This window comes from Aulonocara sp. 'chitande type north' Nkhata Bay, linkage group LG2, assembly GCF_057382095.1.
Source record: "Aulonocara sp. 'chitande type north' Nkhata Bay isolate Kocher_YH1m ecotype deep benthic linkage group LG2, A_spYH_male_GT1.1, whole genome shotgun sequence".
Taxonomy (NCBI): Eukaryota; Metazoa; Chordata; class Actinopteri; order Cichliformes; family Cichlidae; genus Aulonocara; species Aulonocara sp. 'chitande type north' Nkhata Bay.
In genome coordinates, this window is record NC_141345.1 from 27,554,094 (window position 1) to 27,577,370 (window position 23,277).

General features: G+C 40.5%; 2 protein-coding genes across 5 annotated transcripts in view; one reads left to right on the forward strand and one right to left on the reverse strand.

The window, feature by feature from the left end:
• Positions 1-23,277, reverse strand: part of dock2 (dedicator of cytokinesis 2) — a 97,382-nt gene that overhangs the window by 26,462 nt on the left and 47,643 nt on the right. For all 3 annotated transcript variants that reach the window (XM_086314775.1, XM_086314792.1, XM_086314781.1), the window contains exon 26: positions 22,580-22,675. In XM_086314775.1, the coding sequence (XP_086170901.1) occupies positions 22,580-22,675 (96 nt within the window). The remainder of the gene's footprint in view (positions 1-22,579; positions 22,676-23,277) is intronic.
• Positions 952-20,865, forward strand: insyn2b (inhibitory synaptic factor family member 2B). 2 transcript variants are annotated; one of them, XR_015131869.1, is made up of 4 exons: positions 952-1,116; positions 11,483-13,460; positions 15,913-15,987; positions 20,372-20,431. XR_015131869.1 is itself a non-coding variant. In XM_086314805.1 (4 exons), the coding sequence occupies exons 2-4, from the start codon at positions 11,814-11,816 to the stop codon at positions 20,553-20,555; spliced, it is 1,839 nt and encodes a 612-aa protein (XP_086170931.1). In that variant the 5' UTR covers positions 952-1,116; positions 11,483-11,813; the 3' UTR covers positions 20,556-20,865. The 2 variants fall into 2 exon arrangements, 1 of the variants encoding a protein (XP_086170931.1); XM_086314805.1 differs by having other exon boundaries at positions 11,483-13,393; positions 20,372-20,865.

The window sequence follows — 23,277 nt, forward strand, 5'->3', positions numbered from 1 at the left end:
AAGCTGCCAGTAAAAGATGTGAAAAATGGTAAAACATTCTTGTCTTCCTTGATGCACGACAAAAGAAGAAATTAATTTATACACACACACATGCAAACACACGCACACACACAATTCCTGGAAGGCTCAAAAGACAAAGCATTCATCATTAAGCATAATTTAAACCCGATGTCATATGGTGTTTAATCTCACTTTCTTTTCATTTTATCTAATTGCCTTATTTGCCACAAGAAAGAAAGCAGTGTCATTCTCAGCTCATATGAATGGGAGCAGGGGAAGAAAGACAATAAGCTTAAAGGAGGATGAGTGGTGGGACAGCCAAATACAGAGCATGAGGGGAGTATGAAAAATGAGGATGAAAGAACACTAAAGAATGGCATGAAGAGGAGAAAGTGGGGCAAAGAAGAGAGAGGACAGTGACCAAATACTGTAGCTCAAATAGAAGAGTGAGGTGAAACTACAAGGAGAAAATCAAAACAGAGAGAAAGAGAAAGCGAGTTAGCAAGGCAATGCTAGACTTTATTCTCACAGAAAAGCAAAGGTATAAATAAAGTGAGTGGTAGAAGCACGAGTGTGTGCTTCTGTGTGTTCACGCATGTGTGTTTGTTTGTGTCCTGGCTCGACTCCCGGGAGCACACTGCCAAAGTTTCACTGGGTCTACTACTGTGCCAGGGTCAATGTAGGCACATAGACAAACATAGACACAAAATTCAGGGCATGACATCAGATTTGTCACCAATATATAAAAATAAAGCGAATCATGACACTGGATGACTTAAGAAATGAGTGAGAATATTTGAGAAGCACATGAGAGCTAAAGAGAAGCAGGCAGAAATATTGATCAGGGAAAGAGGGAGAGAGAGGAGTGTATGTGTGTGTGTGAAAAAGAGAGGGAGAGAGAGCGAGAGAGAGAGAGAGAGAGAGGGAGGGAGGATCACTGGGCTCCGCGAGCATACGAGGATCAGCAGCAACAGAATGAGACGGAGAGAGAGATAGAGTGGTAAAGAATCGGAGGAGAGCTCTACTGAGCACTAAAGGACTACCACACACGAGTGATACACACACAGAACCAGGGCAAGACAGAAGCATGCGGACCAAAGGGGATGATAAGAAAAGGTAAGTGACTAAGAAAGCAAGAGCAAAGATATTTGTTAAAAAATAACACTGAGTGTATATGTAGTTAAGTGTATGTGTGTGTGTGTGCGCGTTTGTGTGTATAGGGGAGTGATAGCATAAAAGCCTAACATGTTTTCTTCTCGCGCTGTTATGGCCATCTGAGGAATGTTTCTGGTCTGGTAGCCCAAGGCAAATACTTTATTTTTCAAAGATGCTCATTTAAGATTTAAGGTTTTGAATGAAGGTAACTGGTTTTATGGAAGGAGGCACCAGAGAGCTAACTGGAGTGCAGGAAAAAAATCCATAGGTTAAACCTCTGGGCTACATAGATAAACATACAAACAAACAATCCAAAAACACACAAATTTTGGCTTGGTGGATGTCTCATTCCTTACAGAGTCAGTCCTCTGCTAAAAGTGTATTTATATATCAGACGGTCTATCTGTTTTATGGAAACCTTATAAGTGTATTTTTGCAAAAAAGGAAGAAAAAAGTAGTATGATCACTGCATTAGTATCGACAGCAGATACGCTGTGTGTGTGTGTGTGTGTGTGTGTGTGTGTGTGTGTGTGTGGCAGGTGAGTAATCCCATCCATCTGTCACAGTAGGATTTGATTCATATGAATACGTCTGTGTGTGCTAAATGAGTGTGTTTCATAATGCAATATTAATTACAAGTTTTCCTTTAACAACGATTCCGAACATTCCTGTGTGTTTATGGGAATACGTGTGTGTCTTTGCTGCCCGACTAATATTAAAAGCCTCTGAACCAATCATCGGGACAGCTAGTGTAGCTTTAATGTGGGATTATAAAGCAATAACCCTTCTCTTTATACACTAATGCTGACCTCATGCATCTGTGTTTGTGTGTATGCGCGCGTTTGTTTTAAAACGATCAAATCTGTATACAGACATCTCAAACTGAGACAGTGTGGATTTATGTGACCTGTGTGCAAAATTTATATAACCTCATAACATAAATCAGGATCACAATCTGTGCATATCTGTATGTGTGTGCGTGTGTGTATGTGTTACACTATCACACAGTCCAGTCTTTCACTTGCACAAACACATCAACAAGTTGAAAAATGAAAAGAAAAATAATGTTGTTTCTAGTCCTACAGCGACATGTCTACAGGGCTACAACAAAATAACCGCACTTGTTGAATAAATTTATAAAATTTAAATTACTCGCTTTTACTGCTGTGTGGGATGTTTAGCCAAAAACAGTTAATTGTACTGTGTTGTGAGTCATTATTGTTGCTGTAGAAGGGAATCTGTTTTCAGTTTGACTTTCTTGACTGCTTGCGCAATATTTGAACTCCTCCTCCCTCTATGTATGCTGTGTTTCCTCTGCCATAAGCTACTGCACAACCCTAAACAAGAGTCATTCCAGCTAACAAGGTGTTCTTTTCATCAAATGCTGCTCCTTTCTCCACACATGCCTTCGATAACTGCAGCCAAACAGCTCAATTTGAACTTCATCTGTCTTCGGTACTTCCTTCCAAATTGAGACTGACTTATTCAGATGTTATTTTGCATACTTAAGATGCTGAATTTGTTGTGAGAATGAAGGACGTTTTCCCCGTTCTGCCTTCTCTACATGGGTATTGTTTGTGCATCATGTCTGCACATTGAAACAGTGCATTTCTGCTGCGGCACCGTCCTGTAGGCCTTTTGTTGCCATGTGTTGGTTTTGCTTTTCCTTTTTGCCCAGCATGTACAGATTTATAAAATAAAAAAGTTTTCTTGATTTTTACAAATTTTGCATTTTCATTACCGCTATTTCAGAAAGTGGAATTTTCAAGCTGGTAGTTTGTTTTTTGTTTTTTTAGAAAAGAGTTTTTGTCAATATTCAGACAAGTATTACTATTCTAACATCATTAGTCACTGACATTGGAAAACACTTGTTTAACCTAAGTTAAACACCTTAAGTAAAACTTATCTTTAAAAAAATGCCCTATTCACCTAAATGAAATAATAAATATGTCAAAGACAAGCTGGGACTCTTTTGGGTCTTTTATGAAGGGCCAAAAGCCACCACTTAAAGGAACGGGGTGCATTGGATTTCTAAACAGCATTCAAACTCATAAGTAAAAGTAAAATGTAATTTTTCAGATCACCAGTCAGCCCTGGTGTTACCATGAAATCTGAAATAGAGGATCAATGAATCAAGAATGAATCAAGCTCTGGACTCCCAATGATGATTCTTTCTATTGAGTCAATTAAAGTCTAATGAACCGCTGATGCTATGAAACCTTAAAAGCACAAAAATGACCAAGCACACATACCAGAGCAGCATATTATCAGTTCGTGAAAAGTTAATAAGCAGATAAAACCCCCTGAAAACCACATCCATATTTGAATAAAACCCAATTTTTATCTGTTTTCTGCAGTGGTTGCACTCAGTTCTTCTCACTTTAACATAATATGCAATATTTTCAGGAGTGTCCAAATTTTAGCATGCCACTTCACAAAGAGCCTGTCGTGGTTATTAGGAATGCACCAGAATGTTGCTAACGCTTTTCTCTGCTCTTGTTCTGGGAAAAATAATAATGAATAGCTGATGTGTGAAGGCAGGAATTTGATTCAGGACCAATGAAATCTTTCTCAAAGATTCTTGAATATTTTCAACAATGTGCTTTATGAATTCATATTCTTTATTTACATATAAACATGTTTTCTTTGCATATGTCTAGGCCTGATTTGTTTGTAACACTCCTGAGTTGGACTTCATTTATTTGGTAATAACTTCTAACTTGTATAGACTTATACAGAAAGTAATTTATGTGTCTAGTAGTAAATGCACAAATACAGGTTCACATATTGGAAACAACTTTAGTACAGGAATTACATCTAAAATTATACACTGGGAAAACCTAATCAGTAGGTAGCTTTAAACTACATTGACTTTTATCACATTCAGTGTCTGCAGGTTCACAAATAATGGAGATAAAGAAAGAAGAAATAAAAAAAGAAAGAAGAAATAAAAAGAAAGAAATAAAGAAATAAAGGTTCAGTCAGTCAACAGGAAGACAGAAAGAGGAATCCAAAGAAGTATGTACTGGCATGCACACATGAAGTTATATGTGTGTGTGTCTGTGCATCTGTCAGTGCATCCGCACGTGCATGTCAGTGACACTTTAGCCGCTCTGCTAACCAGACACACTGTGAACAAGTGATGAGAAACAGATGAGATGCGGTGAAAGACAAAAGGACACAAAAGTCAGAATGGTGGGAAGATGGATGTGTGAAAGGGAGCGAGGGCAGCAGGGGCAACAAGATGAAGAGATGAGAGGAGGAGGAATAGATTAGGGGTTAATGATGGAGATATTGGATGGGATGTGCAGGCAGGATGAGTGATATCGAAGAGAAGAGAACAATGAGATGATAAAAAGAGTACAAAGACAAAAGGTAGTAATCAGGATGACGACAGGTGACCAAGGGGAAAAGAAAGGTGACTGGAGAAAAAAATGCTCAGAGAGAGAAGAGTACACAGTAAAAGCAAAAATGTAAACCTCTGATGATATCACACCCTATTAGCTACACTGATAAGATTTTTATGTAGTAGTGCATCTGTGGCGTCTCCTCTAACTCAAACACTTTGTTTTCCCCTCTTAGCTGACTCGGTCTAGTTTTCCACTCTATCATGTTTATCTCCTATTATTAAGTATTTGGTGCTAAATATCTCATAAATATGCCGTTTTCCTTTGGTTTCTCTGCCCCGCTGCTCAACCAGCAAACATTACTCCAGCAGACAACAAAACAAATGAATTAAATCGCCAGATGGATTTGTCAATAATGTGCTCTTGGTCTGTAATGTATTGCAGCCCTTTTCTTATTATAGGTTCCTAACAGGTTATAAATAAGCTTACAGCATTAAAACCGAATTGACTTTTTTTTCCTCTGGGGTCTTTCTGACTGGAAAAGAACATTGCTTTGAATTATTTCCTATTTGTTGCCACATACATGAGGAGTAGGGGCTGAAAGGGCTACAAGTTTTTAATAAAATCCATTGTTATGAGATCAGTTTTGTTTTTCCCACTTTGTGTCGTCGTGCCGTGCCTTTTGATTGGGGTTGCACCACGACCGAGGGTAGACATGTTTAAACATCGATACGAACCCTTTCATTCCTCTACTAGAGGGAGTCCCTGAGAAGGAAAAAAAGACTGTAATGACTTACAGTGTCTGTTTACAGTGTTCATGCACTGAACAGACTAAAACCCTTCAGATTTACTTTCAATTAGTGACATTGTTTGCCTTATCTGAGTTTCTTCTTAGACAGACGTGCGGGGAAGTCTGCCTCTCAGTTCTATGTTTAATTTATTTTCTGCTTCTGCTTAATTTATGCATCTCTGATTCCAAACATGCAGAAACAAAAACACACACACACAAACGCAAAGTACATATACACAGAGTTTGTCCAATGTAAATTTTTCATGAAAATTCAGTACACAGGGCGCCGCAGAGCATTTTCCATTTTCCTGTTGTTTGTGAAGTGGTTGGGATTTGAGTGTGTCTATAAAAACCCCAATTAAGTCCTCTTTTGCATCTTTTTTGTGTTGCTTGGAGAGCAACAGTGACCACAGTTTGCACTGCATACCTTTAAGAGGAACCTGAGTATCTCAGTTACTCTCTCATTAATATTACGCACAATCTTCCCAAAACAATTCTTCACTTAGACCCTTACTTGCTGGCTTAGTGAAATGTTTGGCTTTTTGTGTATGAACATTAGCCTTTTGTGACTTCCCTCTTTCCAGTTGAGATGCTAATTTATGGGCACTGTTCCTAAAAAATACAGCTGCTCTCAATTAAAATGCAGAATGACAACGGCTGCAGAATCAGCTGTGTATATGTCCTTTTTTATTTTGATGATTAATACCGGATTCATTTTTCTATGAGTTACCGGAAGAAGTGTTATACTGGGACACTTAACAAAGGTGAAATCACTAATTAAAAATGCAAACAAACACAAAGAGACACAGTATGTATATCATCATATTGAATTTGAGGCTGACTTCACATTTTGAAAACTACAGACAAACAGAAAATATATAGGGTACATATAGGGTACTGTGCATCAAACAGTATTGTCACAAAGCTAAAGAGGAGTCCTGCAACAGACACCCCCCACAGAGCACTGATCTCAGCATCATGGAGTCAGCCTGGGATTAAACGAGGAGACAGAACACAGTAAGACAGCCCAAATCCACAGATGAACTGTGGCAAATTCTCTAGGATGCTTGGAACACACTAACTGCTTTGAAAAATGTGAACCAATGAGAACTGGTGTGGTTTCACGGACAAGGGCGCTCATACTAAATATTGATTGGTTTTTTTTCCCCATCTCCTGCATTTTGAAGAAAGTTAACTGAAAAAAAAAAAGAATATTGTGGCAAAGTAATAAAAGCAATGCAAGATACTGAACAAACTTATATTTTTATATTACAATTCTTTGAGGGGAGCTTAGTATCTTGCTTGATAGCTTGTCTGCTTATTGTAGCAAAGAGTCAGAGAGATGGTCTTACAAGGTGCTCAAATATTTAAATGGCAGGTGTGGCAATCCTATCTCCTGCAGTTATCCCATACAAAATGCCTCCGCACAGAGTTTTATTTGATTTATACGTGCGAGAATATTAAATGTCTAAAAAGTATCTTCCTATCCAATATAACAGTTGTAAGAAATGGACAGAAATTATTTCTCATAAAGGTCTCTGATAGAATAAAACTTGCAGGAGGCAGAAAAAGAAGAAGAAAGAAGATGCAGCTCTCACCTCACTGTTCTAAGTCCCTCCCACCAGACATAGGGCGTCCACACTAAATAGCAGGTGTTTCACATGGAATAGAAATAGGATAATGCTGACTTTTAAGCTTCATGTGACATTTAGAACCCACTCTTCCAGCTGAAAGTTTTGCGCTTAACCCACTGCAGAGCTACATCTTACAATGTTGCTCTTTGTTCGACTTTATACTACGCCGGTTCTTGTCTGAACAGATCTGTGATCAACCAACGTCTCTCTCTGAGGAGTAGACTTGTTAAAATCCTGAAAACAAAGCTAACAGAAAGTGAAGGAGTCTGTTTCCTCTCAGACACTTTGAATTACAATATGCTGAAAGGTTATTATAGATTTTTCTTCCAGTGGCACCAAAAACACATTGCCTACCATTTAAGTTTCAAACACATGTTAAATCAGAGGTGTAAGATTAGAAAGGTTTGGCAATATATAACAGAGAAATGTTTTTGTTGCCTTGAACCCAAACAACGGTGGCTGGAGGGAAAAAAGCCTAATGAACTGCACAAAATGCACTGTGTGCCCCGTCTCAAAGGGCCAATAAAGTGCTGCGTTTGTTCTGTTCTGGTGGTGAGTGGGTGAGAGATAGTAACTGAAAGGGGTGGTGTGATTACAGAGCAGTAAAGCAACTCTCAGTCTCCCTAAAAACGCTTGCACACACACACACACACACACACACACACACACACACACACACACACACACACACACAGGGCCCGTCAATCGGCAGTTGAAAAATGAGACTCACCTTGAAACGACAGGGGACTCGATTCGCTGGAGCATTCAGCGCTCTGTCACCACTGCAAAGGCGTGGGTGTGCACTCATTCACAGACACATGTAAAAAACATGCAGGGCATCGCTGAGACTGCCTGTGTCATAGACAATGCTTTAAAAGCTCAAACCCACCGACTGGCAAATTAAACTCATTGCATGTATAAACAGATTTCATAAAAGGCTGCACCCTGTCAAGAAACTCCCTGCGGTGTTGAAAGGCTTGTATGGTCTGTGTGCGTGATGACAGATGCTCAAGCACACTTGCGGTGTTCATTGATTACTGGCAAGCAATGTGTGTGGCATCCCAGATCTTTTTTTCTTCCTTTCCTTTAATGTTTGTCTCTTCACACATCCTCCTCCTTCTCCTCCAGTCTTCTGTTTTTACTTTTATCTTTTAAAAAAGTCATTCAGATTATGAAAGGAGAAACTGATTGGAGATTTAAAGCAACTATAGAAAATTAGGCCTTCACATCTCTTCCGCTGACCCACACATACAAATGCTCGCGCGAGTCCTTCATCTTGTCCACAGTTCTGCTAATACATCTGTTCTCTCGCTGTCATCCCCTGGCCACCTGCCAGCCCTGCCTGTGCCGGCGTCTACCCTGTTATCCTCTTCAGTTGCCTCCCCTTTATCCCCCAGATGACAATGTTTCCTCCCTTTCTCCTCCCCGTTTATTTTGCACAGCCAGAGGTGAAATGTTGGTGAGAGACTATGTTTATATATAAAGAACAAAGAGGAGGCGAGAGAAGCACAGAGAAAATCAAAGGTTGCATGACAGAGATGGAAGAGAGGGTGCTGAGTGGGAAAGTGTGACAACAAACACAGCAAGTGATGAAAGAGGGATGCGAGGTTAGTGCTATCCTTTAAGATTTAAAAGAGGGGGAAGTGATTGAGAAAAAGAGAAGGGTAGAGAGTCTGAGATACACAGAGTGTGAGCTGGATTTCTGAGGATATGGTGTCACTTTCTGCCTGACATCATGCAGGTCAGGGGTGAAGAGTCAGACTTCAAAAAGGAACACACACAAAATGATGAAAGTAAGAAAGAAAGAAAAAACTTGCAGCAGGTGCTCTGCTGTCTGATGAGGCTGCTGATGGAAAGGCAAGTCAGCTGCAGTGGAATTACCTTTAGTTCACTCAGTCTGAATCCCAAGACAAGCTGCTTGACAGCTCTTAAACACAATCAAACACACAAATGGGGACATATGCACGCACATATGCATCCTTTCTCTCTCTTTCTCTCTTTTTTTGCACACACAAACACCGGCTAGCTCTCTTCTTCTTGCTTTCCCTCTCCATCTGTTTCTCACCACAGAAATGCCATCATCATCTGCAATTTGTTTGTGCAAACAACGAATCTCAGTGCTTTTCTCATTCACCCAGTCGCTGTGCCCTGCTTTGTATATAAAAAGGGACGCATGAAATATAAGTTAAAGCTTCAGTCGTCCACTCCAGGAAAGTGATTACCACAGTTAGCACAGTAAACAATAATAAGCAGTCTGGGCTGTCAATAATGCGAGACCCCTCCCTGGCAATGTCACACTCCCCAAGCGAAACACACTGTCAAGATATTTATATAAGTAGGAGCAATATGTCACTGAAACAGAAATCCTTTGATCTTTAATGCCTTATGCAGAAACCTTACATTTCAAAGCACTACTGTCACTGAAGCTCTCAAGCAATGCAGTGCACTGTGTGACACTTATTGTTTTCTATGTCTAGAAAGTTTCAGACGCAGGATGCAGGCTGAACAGTCTAAATTTAAACTGTTCCTTGTTCAGCACTTCAGCTCATGGGCAAGCCCACCAGCATCAGTATTAATATTTAATTTTTTTGAAATGAAAACTGAAAAGAGTCTGACAACCTTAATTACACTTGCTGTCAGGGAAAAAGGGGGGGAAAAGGCTAAGATGTCAATTTTTATTCTCCTTGTGCAGTCAAAACAGCATGGGGTATTAGGCTTAGGTCATGACAGGGCATTGGTATGAGTGAATGGGTACAAGCCTCTCATTCTGAATACATATGAAATATTAGAGTAGCAGTCAGGCTCACTGCAGTTAGGATGTGTTACCTGTCCACTGGTGAGCACATAATTTTACCTGCTACAGTGCCAGAGCCAACAAGCTGTTTTAAAACTTCTCAAAACCCTGAGAAAGAATTCTTTACAATAATGAAACAATAGAAGATTTTTTTGTTTGTAATCTCATGGGTTCTTACACTATTAGGTGAACATGGCTATAGCTGATTTATTTCTCTCTCCCTCTTTCTCTCTCTCTCTATATCTTTTAGTTTTTTCCACAATTGACCGTATACAGCAAGCATCTGTGTGACATGTTGCACCAGCTGGTGTAAACTAAGCCATTCATCTTCCCTGTGTGTGTTTGATTACGTGTGTGTGTCTGTGTGTGTGTATGCAGCCAGCTTTTGCACCCCACACTGGCTGAATAGAGTGACAACGTTGTTTGTGAAGATAGAAGATAGAAGAAAAAACGAAGACACAAAGATTTCAGCCTAGATACACACACAAGCCTAATTTCATGGACAAATTACCTCACACCAGCTGCAGACCAGCTTTGTGTGCGGCAGTGAGGGATCAAAGGTGGACGGTGACTGACTTTTTAAACACAGGCGGACAAAAAGAAATTTTCTACAATATATGAGCTGGATCTGCAACAAGTTTAAAATGTATTGTTGCTTGAGTTCTGTGCAGACAGCAAATGCACTGCACTGCCATTTATCCTCAAGAGCCAAACTGTGTGTAATTACATTAGCTCAAATTAGCATAGCTCCATTAGCTAAAACGAAATATACCAGACAAATGTTCCTGCATCCACTTTTCCATGCTCTTAAATATAGTACCAGTTGGGTAAGTTATTTAAATAGCGATCTTTTTTCTTCCTTATCTGTCTTTTTCTTTTTGATGTACCCTGCCCATATTTCCTGCAATAGCCCAAAATCCTGATATGGAAAAAAACAGTAAATATAATAGAATTCTGGCCCAGTTTCATCAGCTAATCGCAGTGACACAGTGCGCCAAAATTTTAGACTAAGCAAAATAACACAAAACAAAGATAAGACCTTAACATAATTTAGTCATGGATTAACATTAAATTTCCTGCCTGTAAAAAAAATCAAGTAAAAAAAACATTTAAAATAGACCGAAGGGCACAATGTCTGTATAGATTACTAGACACAAAAGAAACATTAAACATGGAACAATGCTATAGAGTTGATCACAAAATTATTAAATTATCTTAACTCATTTGAAACATTTCCAAACTGCTTTTACGACAAATGATAACAAATGATTAGTTATAAGTCTACAAACTATTATGGAATGTAAAGAAAGAAAAAATAATTTTAAATGTGTTGTAACGTTTAAAATTAAATTAAATTAAAGTGATCCAAGCTCCTTAGATCACTTAATAAAAGAATTAAGCAGCATTTTTAAATTGACAGGATCTATAGCTCCTGTGATTTGTATGCAACTCCCAACTCTATAGAGAAACATGCAATTGCCCATAACCTACCCTGAACATATTCTATAGTCTTTTCATTCTCCTTGATGGGATTTAAAGTTTTGCCACTGTTACTCTCACCCACCTGCTAGGGTAATAAGAACTTGATAGACCTATATTGATCTGGTCAGTGTATGCTCTCAGTCGAGGTCGAAGCTTTTACACGGTGCTTTACGTGCCTAATGTCTATGTCTTCTTGCCAGTCTGACTATTTCTTGCCAGTTTCTCTTGTTTCTACCTTTGTTTCTATCATTCATTGCCTTTATTTCTTTCCTCTCTCCAGAACAAACCAGCAATGCCCAGAAAAGCAATCCAACTCATCATCTGTGGGCCTCTGGTTGGAAACTGAGAAAAGCTTTGACAGTGTCATCCAGTTGGAAGTAGCTCAAGTAATAAGATCATTAATGGAAGAAAGTTGAGAGTCTACAGCTTTATTGGATATTGAATTCCTTTCTCCAGCTCCCTAAAAACTCTTTCACATAAATTAATTTGGGTAAACAAGAGCTGGAAACATCTTGGATTGCGCTTAGATCTAATCTTGCTGGCGGCTGATGTCGCTGCTTGCCTCCATCCCTTTCAGCTCCTCAGGGGGCTGAGCAAGCCTCCAGAGGAGTATGGGCAGGAGGGTGGCTGACCCAACAAATCCAGTCCCTGCACTGGGAGTTCCCCTGGCGGGGGGGCGATGGGGCCCACTGTGCAGTGTCGGGGTGCAGACATCTCCCAGACTTCGGACTCTCCCCTCCATCAAACGCCACAGCAGCCAACCAACCAACACACCTCGGCTCCTCACCATGGCAACAGACAAAACAACAACAACAGCAGAGGCAGGGGGAGTTATCAGAAGTGACAGCAACAGTCTGCCGGTGTCAAAAGAGACATCTCAAAACGAGATCAACAGCCTGACACAGGACGACATGGGGTCACAGGGATCAGGCAGTGGAGTTTACTGCCAGATCAAAAACATACGGACAAACCCAAAGGACACGAGAGGTAAAAGGACAGCTCGGTACACAAATGGCAGTGTGGTAGCCTCTGATGTGGTGGGAGGGGTTTGCAGTGAAGCCACAGAAGGTAAGGAGCCTGCCCAAGAGAGGAGAAGGGTGCAGTCTCTACGAGGGGAGGGTCATCGCACGGTGTTAAAGACAGTAAGCGTTTGTACAACTGTGCACGCCACCCCACCTCGGCCCTGCAGATTAATGACGACTTCTCCGCCTCGTCTTTGTGGGACATGTGGGAGGAGACGATCTCAGATTTCGCCGTGCACTGGTGCATGTCGCAGGAGGGCAGTTAATCAAATAACAGCTAGCCAGACTTTACCTAATCCGCCACGGAAACCGCCTGTGGCTCCTAATCAGTCAAGGAACGACTCTGCTACTATGAACTCCCAGTCTTGCACCAAAAAAACAGACACAGCCAACACACAGCAACACACATCAGTAAAGACTACTCAATTATCACAGCTGTCGCACACTATACCAAAAGCGCACAGTTCACACTCAAACCACGCAACACACACTCAGAACAAAGCCAAAGATTCACAGCAGCACATGAGGCCACACTCTGCAGAATTTACCTCTTACAAGGACTCCTCCACGCAGACAACAGATACACAAAGTAACACAGATAGGACCACAGCTGACATGCATACACAACAAACACACACGCCAACTTTAGAGGTGATAAAATCACACTCAAATGATGAACGCAGTCAAGTTGTGGCTCAAGGCCAACGCACTGATGAAGAGTCACATCAGAACACAGTAGCCCGTATTGCTTTGAAGTCTCCAGCTCCTTCCTGTCACAATAGCTCAAAATCTAGCACCACCCCACCTCTTCCACCAAAAAATTGTCCTCTATCCACTCAGTCTAAACCAGCCACATCTGTAGCGCAAAACAAAACCCAGGAGACCACAAACGTACCGAAACGATCCTTAGAACGGATCAAACTCAAGGACTACACAAATCAGAAGAGCAAATCATTCGATGACCACACTCTGCCTTGTAAGACTCATATGAAAGCACAATGCAATGGGGCACCGGGAGGACTTCTGGACGGACATGCAGTACAAGCACCACGTGGATTGGAGAAGCAGCTGCAGAGTGTGGAGGAGAACCTGCTGTCCAATCAGGAGAAGATAAAGGTGCTTCTCAACGTGATTCAAGACTTGGAGAAGAGCAAAGCCTTCACTGAAGGGTGAGAGAAGGGACTTAGGAAGGAAAATAACTTGAAGAGAGAAGGGGAAATAGGGGAATGGAAGAAGGTAAGAAGGAAAGGAAGAGGATAATCTGAGAATAAAGTGTGAAATGAAGAAACATAGATGTCAAGACAGAATGAAAAAGGGAGTGATAAAAAGAGATAACACATGTAAAAGGAGTGGTAGAGGCATTCACCGCGTGAGCAAATGTTTAAGCAAGAGGGAGGTGATAAAGATGAGAAAGAGGGGTAGAAGAGAGGGTGCACTATGAGTGAAAGAGATTAATAACAGAGTACTTTTAAGTTTTTATAGCTGGCAGGCTTTCAATACAGTATATTAGATTTTTAAATGCCACCAGTGTGGAGATCCAATATGTGTACACATGTTTGGAGAGAGTTGATACCTACCAGCAAGAGGTCAGCGTTGGCTTTCTTGCATTTCCTTTGAGTTTGAGAGCATGTAGCCCCAAACAGACACTACTTCTAAGCAAACAGAACTAATCAGTTACTCTTTCTCTCCCCTGCTAAATCTTTGATTCTTAATTTCCTCCTCCCTGGCCACATGTTCTTCCTCTTCCCTCCACACATAACAGCTGGTCTTTCAAAAATCCCCCTCTTCTCCACTGCTTCTTAACCCGCTTTTAGTAATTTATCCCTCTCTTCACCATCAGCCACACACCTTTCTTTGGTGCATTTTTAATTAATACCTTCCCACTCCTTATCTTTCGCTACACACTTCACCGTAAAGTATGAATCATATCTTCAACTAACAACTGTGAATCACTCCTGTGCCTTCTCATCTTCCCCCCTTCTCCTCTCCCAACAACCTGTCCATCACTCTTCCCTGCTGTCAGATCTTTGCTGTCACACTGTTTTGTTTTGCTTCCTATTCTTCACCTCTTCACCACCCTCTTCCATTTCACCATTAAGTTAAAGTCTGCACCTTTTTCCCCCACCCATAACCATTACCTCTCAACTATCCTAAAACTGATGATTCTCCATCATCACCTAAACTCCCTGTGTACATGGTTTATTCTCTCCCATCCCTCCTTATTTTTGTCCAGCGTTAAGAGAGGTCTCTGGCTGCAGTCTAATCCCTTCAGATTACCTTGCAATTAATCTTTAAGCTGCACAATAAGACACATAAAATCAGTATTCCAGCTGTCTTACCCCATCTTTGTTGCTGTATAATGTGCATTCATGCTTCTGTTGTGTGTAAAGGCTTTTTTGGGAGGATGCCCATGTATCATGCTAAGAGTGACAGAAAAACAGATAGACTGAAAGTCAGACAGAAGAGAGAGGGTAGCTATTGAAAGATAGGAAGACATTAAAAGAATGAACATTAAGAGAAGCAGCAAGCAATAGAGGGACTGCATGAATCTGGTGCTGTGCCAGAAATGAAAGGACTCTAAGTGGGCTGCTGTGATAAAAGTGTCGGCTGAGCTAAAAGGTTGTCGCTGTGCTCAGCTCCTTGTCTCGTTTCTCTCCTGAAGCAAAAACTTGTCTTCTCATGCTGTTGTTGTCGTCTTTGATAAAGACTGGTGGGGGAGAAAAATGATGCCAGTTACACAGTCTCACTCCATGTAATTAAAATGTCAATTTTATTGACATAAATCAGTTACTTTTTTCTCTAAATGGTTCAACTGAAGGCCAGCCAAAATACCTTGGCAAAATAAAGTATTTTAATTGGGAGGCAGGCAGTACAAGCCTAACAGATATTTTTAAATTCCAGCTTATTTTCTAACATGTAAACAGTGTCCTTGGCTCTGTAGTCTCTTTAGTCTTGTTCAGCCTTGATGCAGTTGGCATGTGTGCTCTGCTGTTCAAACTAGCCATCTAAAATGAAAGACAATAAGCTTACTTTCACTATGCCTCTAATTTAAGGTAATAATATCTGTGCTATGTGACGTGTGGCTCAAAACCTGATGTACCAAGACAGTTGCTGCAATTTTTTTTTCCTGCATAGAATAGTAAACAGGCAGGTACTCAACCATTGGGGCAATCCTGGTAATGTCCTGAATAGTGTTACTGGGGCACATTGTATGCACTAAACATCACAACTATTTTGTGCCCTTTGACAACACGTAGACAGCATGTCTGTTGTTGCTGCACTGGGTACGTGTCCATGGAGAGAGAAATAACAATTCTGACACCAGCGTGACACCGCCACGAAAAGCCCAGCCTGCTGTTTGTGCAAAATAATCTTTCACTATTACAAAAATGAATATTGTTGAAGCTTGGCAGGATTTCTTTCCTTTTTTGTTGAAGTAGCGTATCTAAAAATCATATATGCTAATGATTAAAGCAATCGTAAATATATCAGAGTGGTTTACTTAAGCGGATTATAACAAACAACGCATGCACTGTATGCCTACATAGAATTTTGTTTAGATCATTACCAATCAAAACACTACAGCAAAAATTAAAAACCAGACGTGTAACTGCCATCAGCATTCACGGCTCTGTTCAGTCAAACTGCTTTCATGTGTGTAAACGTTTTACATTTGTTGTTTCTGCAGTCGCAGCTCATACAGAACTGGTCAGGACATAAACAACTGCCCCACCTGCCAAAAGACAGCCTGCATCATCTACAGGTAACCTAATAAAGATAATGAGCTTACTGTATTATATAACACACCAATGACAACTAATTCTTACCTGGAGCTTTAGAAATAGCCATGAAACTTCTGTAAAACTGCATGCCTCTCGTAGGATGCAATTTCCCATTGTTATTTCTTCAGCCTTTCCAGGTTTTTATCACTTATTCAGCTTTTTTTGTTTCATTACCCTTTCTTCCTGACACCCTGCTGTCGCTGCCCTTTTCTTCCACTCTGATTATTGTACCACTCATACCATACACTATTATAAGGAAAAAGAAACTAAGAGTGATTGCTCTTATAAATATTAAAATTAATACTTGCTGTACTTTGCAGATTAGTGAAAGATGCTCTACCAAGGGAGGATATTTACACACAAAATAATGCTCTGTGCAAACAAGGATATTAATTCAACATCTAAATGATCAGTCCAGTTATCATGCTTGACTGACCTAAATAACTAACTGCATTCTTAGATCCTCAGCAACTTGCAGAACTGCACTGCCTCTTATCGCATACTGTACTTTAATCCTCCTGTTAGCTCCACATATTCCTTCTCTCTCTCACAAATGTTCACATAAACATTTCCATTACATGCCACTAAAATCTCTGTCATTTCTTCTTTTTTTAAACAAACTCCTGTCTACATCTGTGCCTCATTCTGTCTGTCAATCGCCAAAGCTCTAATCACCTCAGTGTGCCCCACTTTCACCCTCTACTCTTTCTCTGCACTGCTCACATAAGCTGGAAATGTAGGTTGCATGTAGCTTCATGGATAAAACTAAAAGAAAAGAAGTATTTACAGACCAAAGCTAGGCTTGAAGTTAATTCTGCTTGTTTACAATCACATACAAATCTCCCTCGCAGGCCTCGAGGGGATAAAGACAAGTTTTGCGGGGTCTTTACCTCTTCAGTTCTCTTTAACTCTCAAAGCTACTTGCCTCAAAGCAGCCCCACCTCTGCATCTCGCTCTTGTTTTGACTTTCCATTTCTCTGTCAGTTAATCTCTTCTTTGCATCCAGTTTTCTGTTTCCCCTCATCTCATTTTTTGTTCCCTTGATCCTAATTAACACAGCAAAATCCTTATCCCAGTAAGTAGCAATGAGCACCAAGGGAGAAAGCTGCCACATGGCAACATGCTCATCCATATCCACACATATATACACACATTGATTTCCACCACTACTTTACATAGTGAGACAAATGCACTTATATGCAAGCTCCTTTGTTCACACAGTAAAGAATCATCTTCCACGTTGTGGAATATCTTAAATGGGAACTGCTTTTAAGAGAAAACAAGGCATTTGACTTCAGCCTTGCAAAACACTGACAGTAATTATACAACAGCCTGATTAACTACTGCAAATGCTTTAATGACAAGACAACCTGCATTATGCAACAATTCACTTAAGCAGAAAAACATAAACACTTCCAAAAATGATTTTGAACTGTTTGACTAAATAAGCACTTTCAGAAGCATTTCCACGCAGACTGTGAAAACTTGATGGAAGACAAGCAGAACAACTGAACGTGCTAAACCTAGATATTAGCGGTTTATGAAATTAGCAGAAAATTAGTGTTTACAGAACAAAACATACTATTATCTTCTTGTACTACAAATAAACCCCCTCAGTAGTCTAGTAGCATACATTGCACAAAGAAACGTGTCATTACATAGTCATACAATGTCTAACATTAGCCAGACATGGAAGTCTTCAAAATGTGAGGCTTTCGAATATTTTGGGGAGATACTTTACATGACCTGGAACAATCCTGGTCTCTGGTGTATGCACTTCTCACATTATTATAGTCCACCTTTCTCTCTTCTCAGCTTCTAAGATTTTCTCTCCTGCTCTACTTTCTTATTGTCTTAATTGCACACATGCAAATACAAACAGGATAATTAATCCAGCACAAAGGGAAATCAACTTTTATTTGATTCATGTGCATACACATTTCAAACAAACAAAAAAAAGAATATATTTCATGCGCTTTGAAATATGTTAATGACTTGGACTGAAAGGCAGATTCTCCAGCCTAGTCATATTTCTTCTCGTGTCAGTATGAGTTTGTTTCAAAAACAGGGGTGGAAAAAAAGAAAATCAGCATATTTATTGTGACATACACACAGAGAAGTCACAACTACACGAGCTCTGTTTGTTTGATTGGACAATAATGGCCTTATCAAAACCCTAGAGGACTCTGGGTAAAGAGGAGTGGAGATGGCATAAGAGACACCCAGGCAGAGGATGAATTACGTGTGGGACTAAAACATTCATCCTAATGATCTGTGGTGAAAAAAAGAGCTTTTGACGTGGGCTGACTGCCTGAAGATGTTTTGCCATCGTCTGTTTTAATTAATCTTTACAATGAGAGACAAGAGGGAGAGGAACTTCTGACAGCTCCTCTGTTTTTCCTCCCAAAGCTTAAACAGCTGAAACAAGCAGAACAAAACACATATGCGCACCTAGAAACTAAAAGTATTCTAATACACACACAAGTCTCAAATTTAAACAGATGTATTAAGCAAACAAACCAAAACTTTAGCCCTGATCTCCACATTTTACACCTCATTTTAAAAACATAAAGGTTTTGGGTTTAGCTGTGTCTCACAGGGATGAAAGACGCCGTAGCACGCAGTCATACATGCACGTAAAAAGATGCTGAAGGTGACAGCTTACACAACGAATTAAGAATAGCAGCTTTCGCAGCTGTGCAGTAAATCCACGAAAAATTGTGAGGGAGTGAAATAGGTAGAGAGAGGTAGAGAGCTATACTGAGGTTTTGAGACAAGGGGACGTATAGAGAGACCTGACATGGAAAAAGCTTTAGTTTCTAAAACAAGACACACTGTACCGTAAGTGGATGTGGGGCAGGTGCCATCCTTTATCTTTCTTTATATGTATGCTGTGTGGCTTTGTTTGTGTATATGTGTCTCGGTAGATCTTCTTTATCAATTATTCATGCGGCCATCTCCATTCCTCTGTGCCCACTCAAGCTTTTACTTTCTCCTATATTCACTCATTCCGTCTCTCCCTCCATCACTGCGCACTTTCTCGGATAGCCGAGACCTTGCTGCCCTCCCCTCTTCATATCTCCAGTGGCACTCATCTTGTCCTTCTTTACTTCCCTGTCTTTTTTTGTTTCCTCTTTTACTATGCAGTGACCTCTCTGCCCTGTTTTATTAAAGGTCGCCTTTCTTTCATTTAGCCATCCTTCGATCTCCCCGAAGATTCTGTCTCTTTCCTTTCTTCTTTCATAAGTCTCTGCATGTTTTTCTTTTACTCTCACTCAGCCGTGGGCTTTTGAGGAAGATGTATGGAGATGGCAGGGGAGCACGTCTGTGTTTGTATATTATATGTTTTTGAGTGTGTGTGTGTGTGTGCGCGCGCGCATGTGTGTGTGTCTGTTTGCTGGCATACAAAAAGAGGGAAGGACTGGTAGTCGTCTCCGATCTGCCTGCCTCATCATGTGCCTCATTAACTCCAGATGCCAGACCCTATGTAGCTCCACCCATATAATCCAGCTCAGCACACACACACACACACACACACACACACACACACACACACACACACACACACACACACACACACACACACACACACACACACACACACACACACACACACACAAGTTACCAAATGGAGGGAGAAACTCAGAGTCTGCTACACTATGACCTGCAGCGATGGGCACTTCAGAGAGATGGTGAGGGGAAAAGAGCACAAGCGAGATGAGGGGTGGAGGGGGAATGGGAGCATAGAAAAAGTAAGCCACGAGGGTCTGCTTTGAACATAGAAGAGTAAAAAAGTTCCTCCATTGCTCCTTCTTTTAGCTCCTCCATTGTGCAAATGCTCTTCTTCTTTCCTACTCTCTTTTTCGTTCTCCTCCCACTCCTCTCATCTCACCAGCCTGTGATCTACTGGTGCATGAGTGCAAAAGAATACTATAGATGTGAAAAGAGTACTGAGCTGAGACACGTGTGAAAGAGTGTGTGGGCTGATGGCGCGTACACCAAAATTAAGAACATATGAGTTTAAACCTCCATAAAAACTGCATTATGGACAGTATTTAAGGTGTTGTCAGCATTTCTTGATGTCACTAGGTCACCTTAGCTTAGCTGTCTCTAAACCCCTCTCTTTCTAATCTCTCTTTCTGCCCAGTAGACTTCCTCTTGTTTTACACAGCTGTTCACCATCTCCCTTTAACCCCTACATTTACGGTATTCTCTTTTTGTGAGAAAGGAACTGAATTTAAAAAACAAACAAACATCTGGCTTGGTTCACATTAACTCAGTCTCTAAATCATGCTTATAATGTTTCTCACTCATCTTTGTCTCCTTCCTCTTCAACTGCCTTCTCCATTTCTCTCTCTCCTCCAGTGTGGAGCATGATTTTAGACAGCAGGAGGGACGTTTCCAGGGGGTTATAGAGGCCCTAGAGGGGGAATATGATGTGCCTGCACCAACTCTGACCAAGCCGACGCCAGCCCCGGCATCCTCCAGTCGCCCCAGTACCAAGGCACGGGTCAAGAAACTGCGCAAGAAGTGTTTCTGGTGGCTCTAAGCTCTAAGAGTTGGAAAAGCCACAACTGGCCTTCTGGGCAGCAGGTGCAGGAGCGGATTATATTTCAGGGGATCCAAGATGTTGCGGAGTAAAGCATGTGGGTGTGCACTGAGCTTAAGTTTAAATTCAGAAGGTGATCTTTTCTGAGCAGAAAACATGGACTGTGAATGGCACATTTTCCACAGTAACCAATCCTGAGCCCTGTACACCGGTGACAAGGTAGAAAAAAAAAGGAAATGTGATAAAGAGGGAGAAGAGGACAAAAGAGGCTGTTAAACTTTCTTGACTGCTTGGGAGGAAGAAGGTGAAATTTGCAGAAACCAGTATTTGCTGGCTAATTTGAGATTACGTTTCGCCTGACAGTGAGGACAGTGTTTTTCAATAACAAATCTGCTGCAGACAGATGAAGCATTGTCACTCTAGACAGCATACAGTTTGTCACTTGGCTCAGTGGCTATTTCAACAGATGGACAGATGTACGAGCTGGGAATGAATCGTTATAACAGTTTTGGATAAATTACAGCAATAAGCAGGGGAATGTAAATGAATGTGAAAAACAAAGGAATATAAAAATTAATTTGAATGCTATGTTTTTGGATGCTGGACAGACATAATTTGAATGTAGCAACAACTGAAGCACTTGAAGGATATCATGGGAAAACAAGCTGATGAACTGTCTGGACACACAGCTTGCTCACTGAGTCATCAGGATTTCACAGGGAAAGTACAGATTGTATTAAGAAAACATTAACAGACAATGTGATACACAGCTGATTGAAGACTGACAGCCTTTGTCAGATAATTAAAATTTCTGTCAACCCTGAGTGACAGAGTAATCGATTCTCTCCTTTATTATCATCCAAAATGGAAGTGTTTTGCTGCAGTCTCAATTGTGTTTCAAGGATCTTTACACACGTGTGCATTCGAACGCATGCACTTAGTGGCATTGACAAGCGGGCATCAGTTTACACATACAGCATACTCACTGAAATACAAACAACTGACTCCTCTCTCACACAGTAAACACTCAATACATTTGTGAACCAGTGCAAACTAAGAACAGACCTGTCAATCCATTTTAATGACTGGCCTGTTTAAATGTTGAGTATCAATATACAATGTATACAGTAGGCACCAATGAATTGTTGTTTTTCAAAATTTACCATTGCACAAATTGTGCAGGTGAGTGCTGTGTTGGTACAACACAATGTGAAGCTTTAGAGAACAGGAAGATAACCAGAAAAATTAATTAAAAAAAACCTGAAAAGGTTCAATCTCTTTCTTAATACCAACAGCACACTTCAACTTAATCATGTAAAATATATCAGACAATCATTTCAATATCTATATAGGTGTTCTGTAGCATTCAGGCCACACTTGCCCTCCTAATCAACAAATATTAGTGCTAAACTTTAAATTTAGGTTAACAAAATATACAAAATGAGTCACTAAGGGTGATGAGTTTTTGAAGATTTTTTTCCCAAAGGGAAACAATATATTTGTAAAAGCATAGCACAACTGGTAGATAAACAGAAATTTTTGCAAACAGCATTCATCTGGACATTAATTTTGTACACACAGACACACACACACAGAGCATTCACAACCTGCTTTGTTCACAGCAGTTTAGAGCTTAACAACTGATCTCACAAGGGCGTCCTTCAACTGCTTATGGCTGTACAGTTGCCACCAAATACAATCCTGGATGATACTACACTTAGTAATTAACCAGTTTATGCGCAAAATGCTCTGTCCCTGCATTTTCTTAAGCTTTCCCATGACAGTGTGTGAGCCCTCACGATCCCTCTTGTATGTGCAATAAAATTGTGTATTTTAAACAAAATACTCTGCTGTCAACACATTTTGTGTTTCAAAAACAAACTGAATACCATAGCGGAGTAAATTAAGGTGCTTTCTTGCAAATCCTTTTTGATAAACATGGTATCAGCAGGGAAAATATGTCAAGGACGCAAGACAGAAGGTTTTAAAGAGTCCACCATATGTCCTACTTGTAAAGTACTTACAATCAGAGCGTGCTCTCGACCCATGGTGATGACTGTCTGGTTGATGACCCGTAGCAGAGATACTACAATGTCTTGGATATGTTGGAAGGTGTCCCCCTGATAGCAAGTCAGAGTATAGGTGTATGGTGGAGGGGAAAGAGAAGCACAGAGAGAGGGATATGGAGAAAAACACAGAGATACACAGGAGATTGTTAGATTTTCTCAGATCAAAAGAAAAAAAATAGATACACAGACAGATGCAGAGCAGCTCCTGCCCTTTTCAAACATTATTCACTCAGGCATAACTTTAGTACTACTTGTGGGGATACCCCAGAACTTCTTCTCTTTACAAAACTTAAGATTACTTGAGCATTTTATCTGTGTAGATGTTCTGCCCTTGAATTAACTATGCTGAGCGTGAAAACAGCCAGAATTGCAGAGTACAAATCATGGCTATGGTTCTGAATGCACGGTGGACCAAACACTTGAAGAAAGAGAAAAAATGTTTTCTGAATATAAAAGTTTAAAGTCTTTTAACTTTTCTGAAATGCCTCACCAGGACATTTACTTAATCATCCTCAGTGTAGATGAATGAACTGCAAAAGGATTTTTGACACGTGAATGTAGACTTTTTCAGTGCAGACCTACTTTCCTATTCCTATATTTCCATTCCCTTTGAAGCCACTCCCCTGCCATGTTTCTTTTTCTTTTATCCTTCC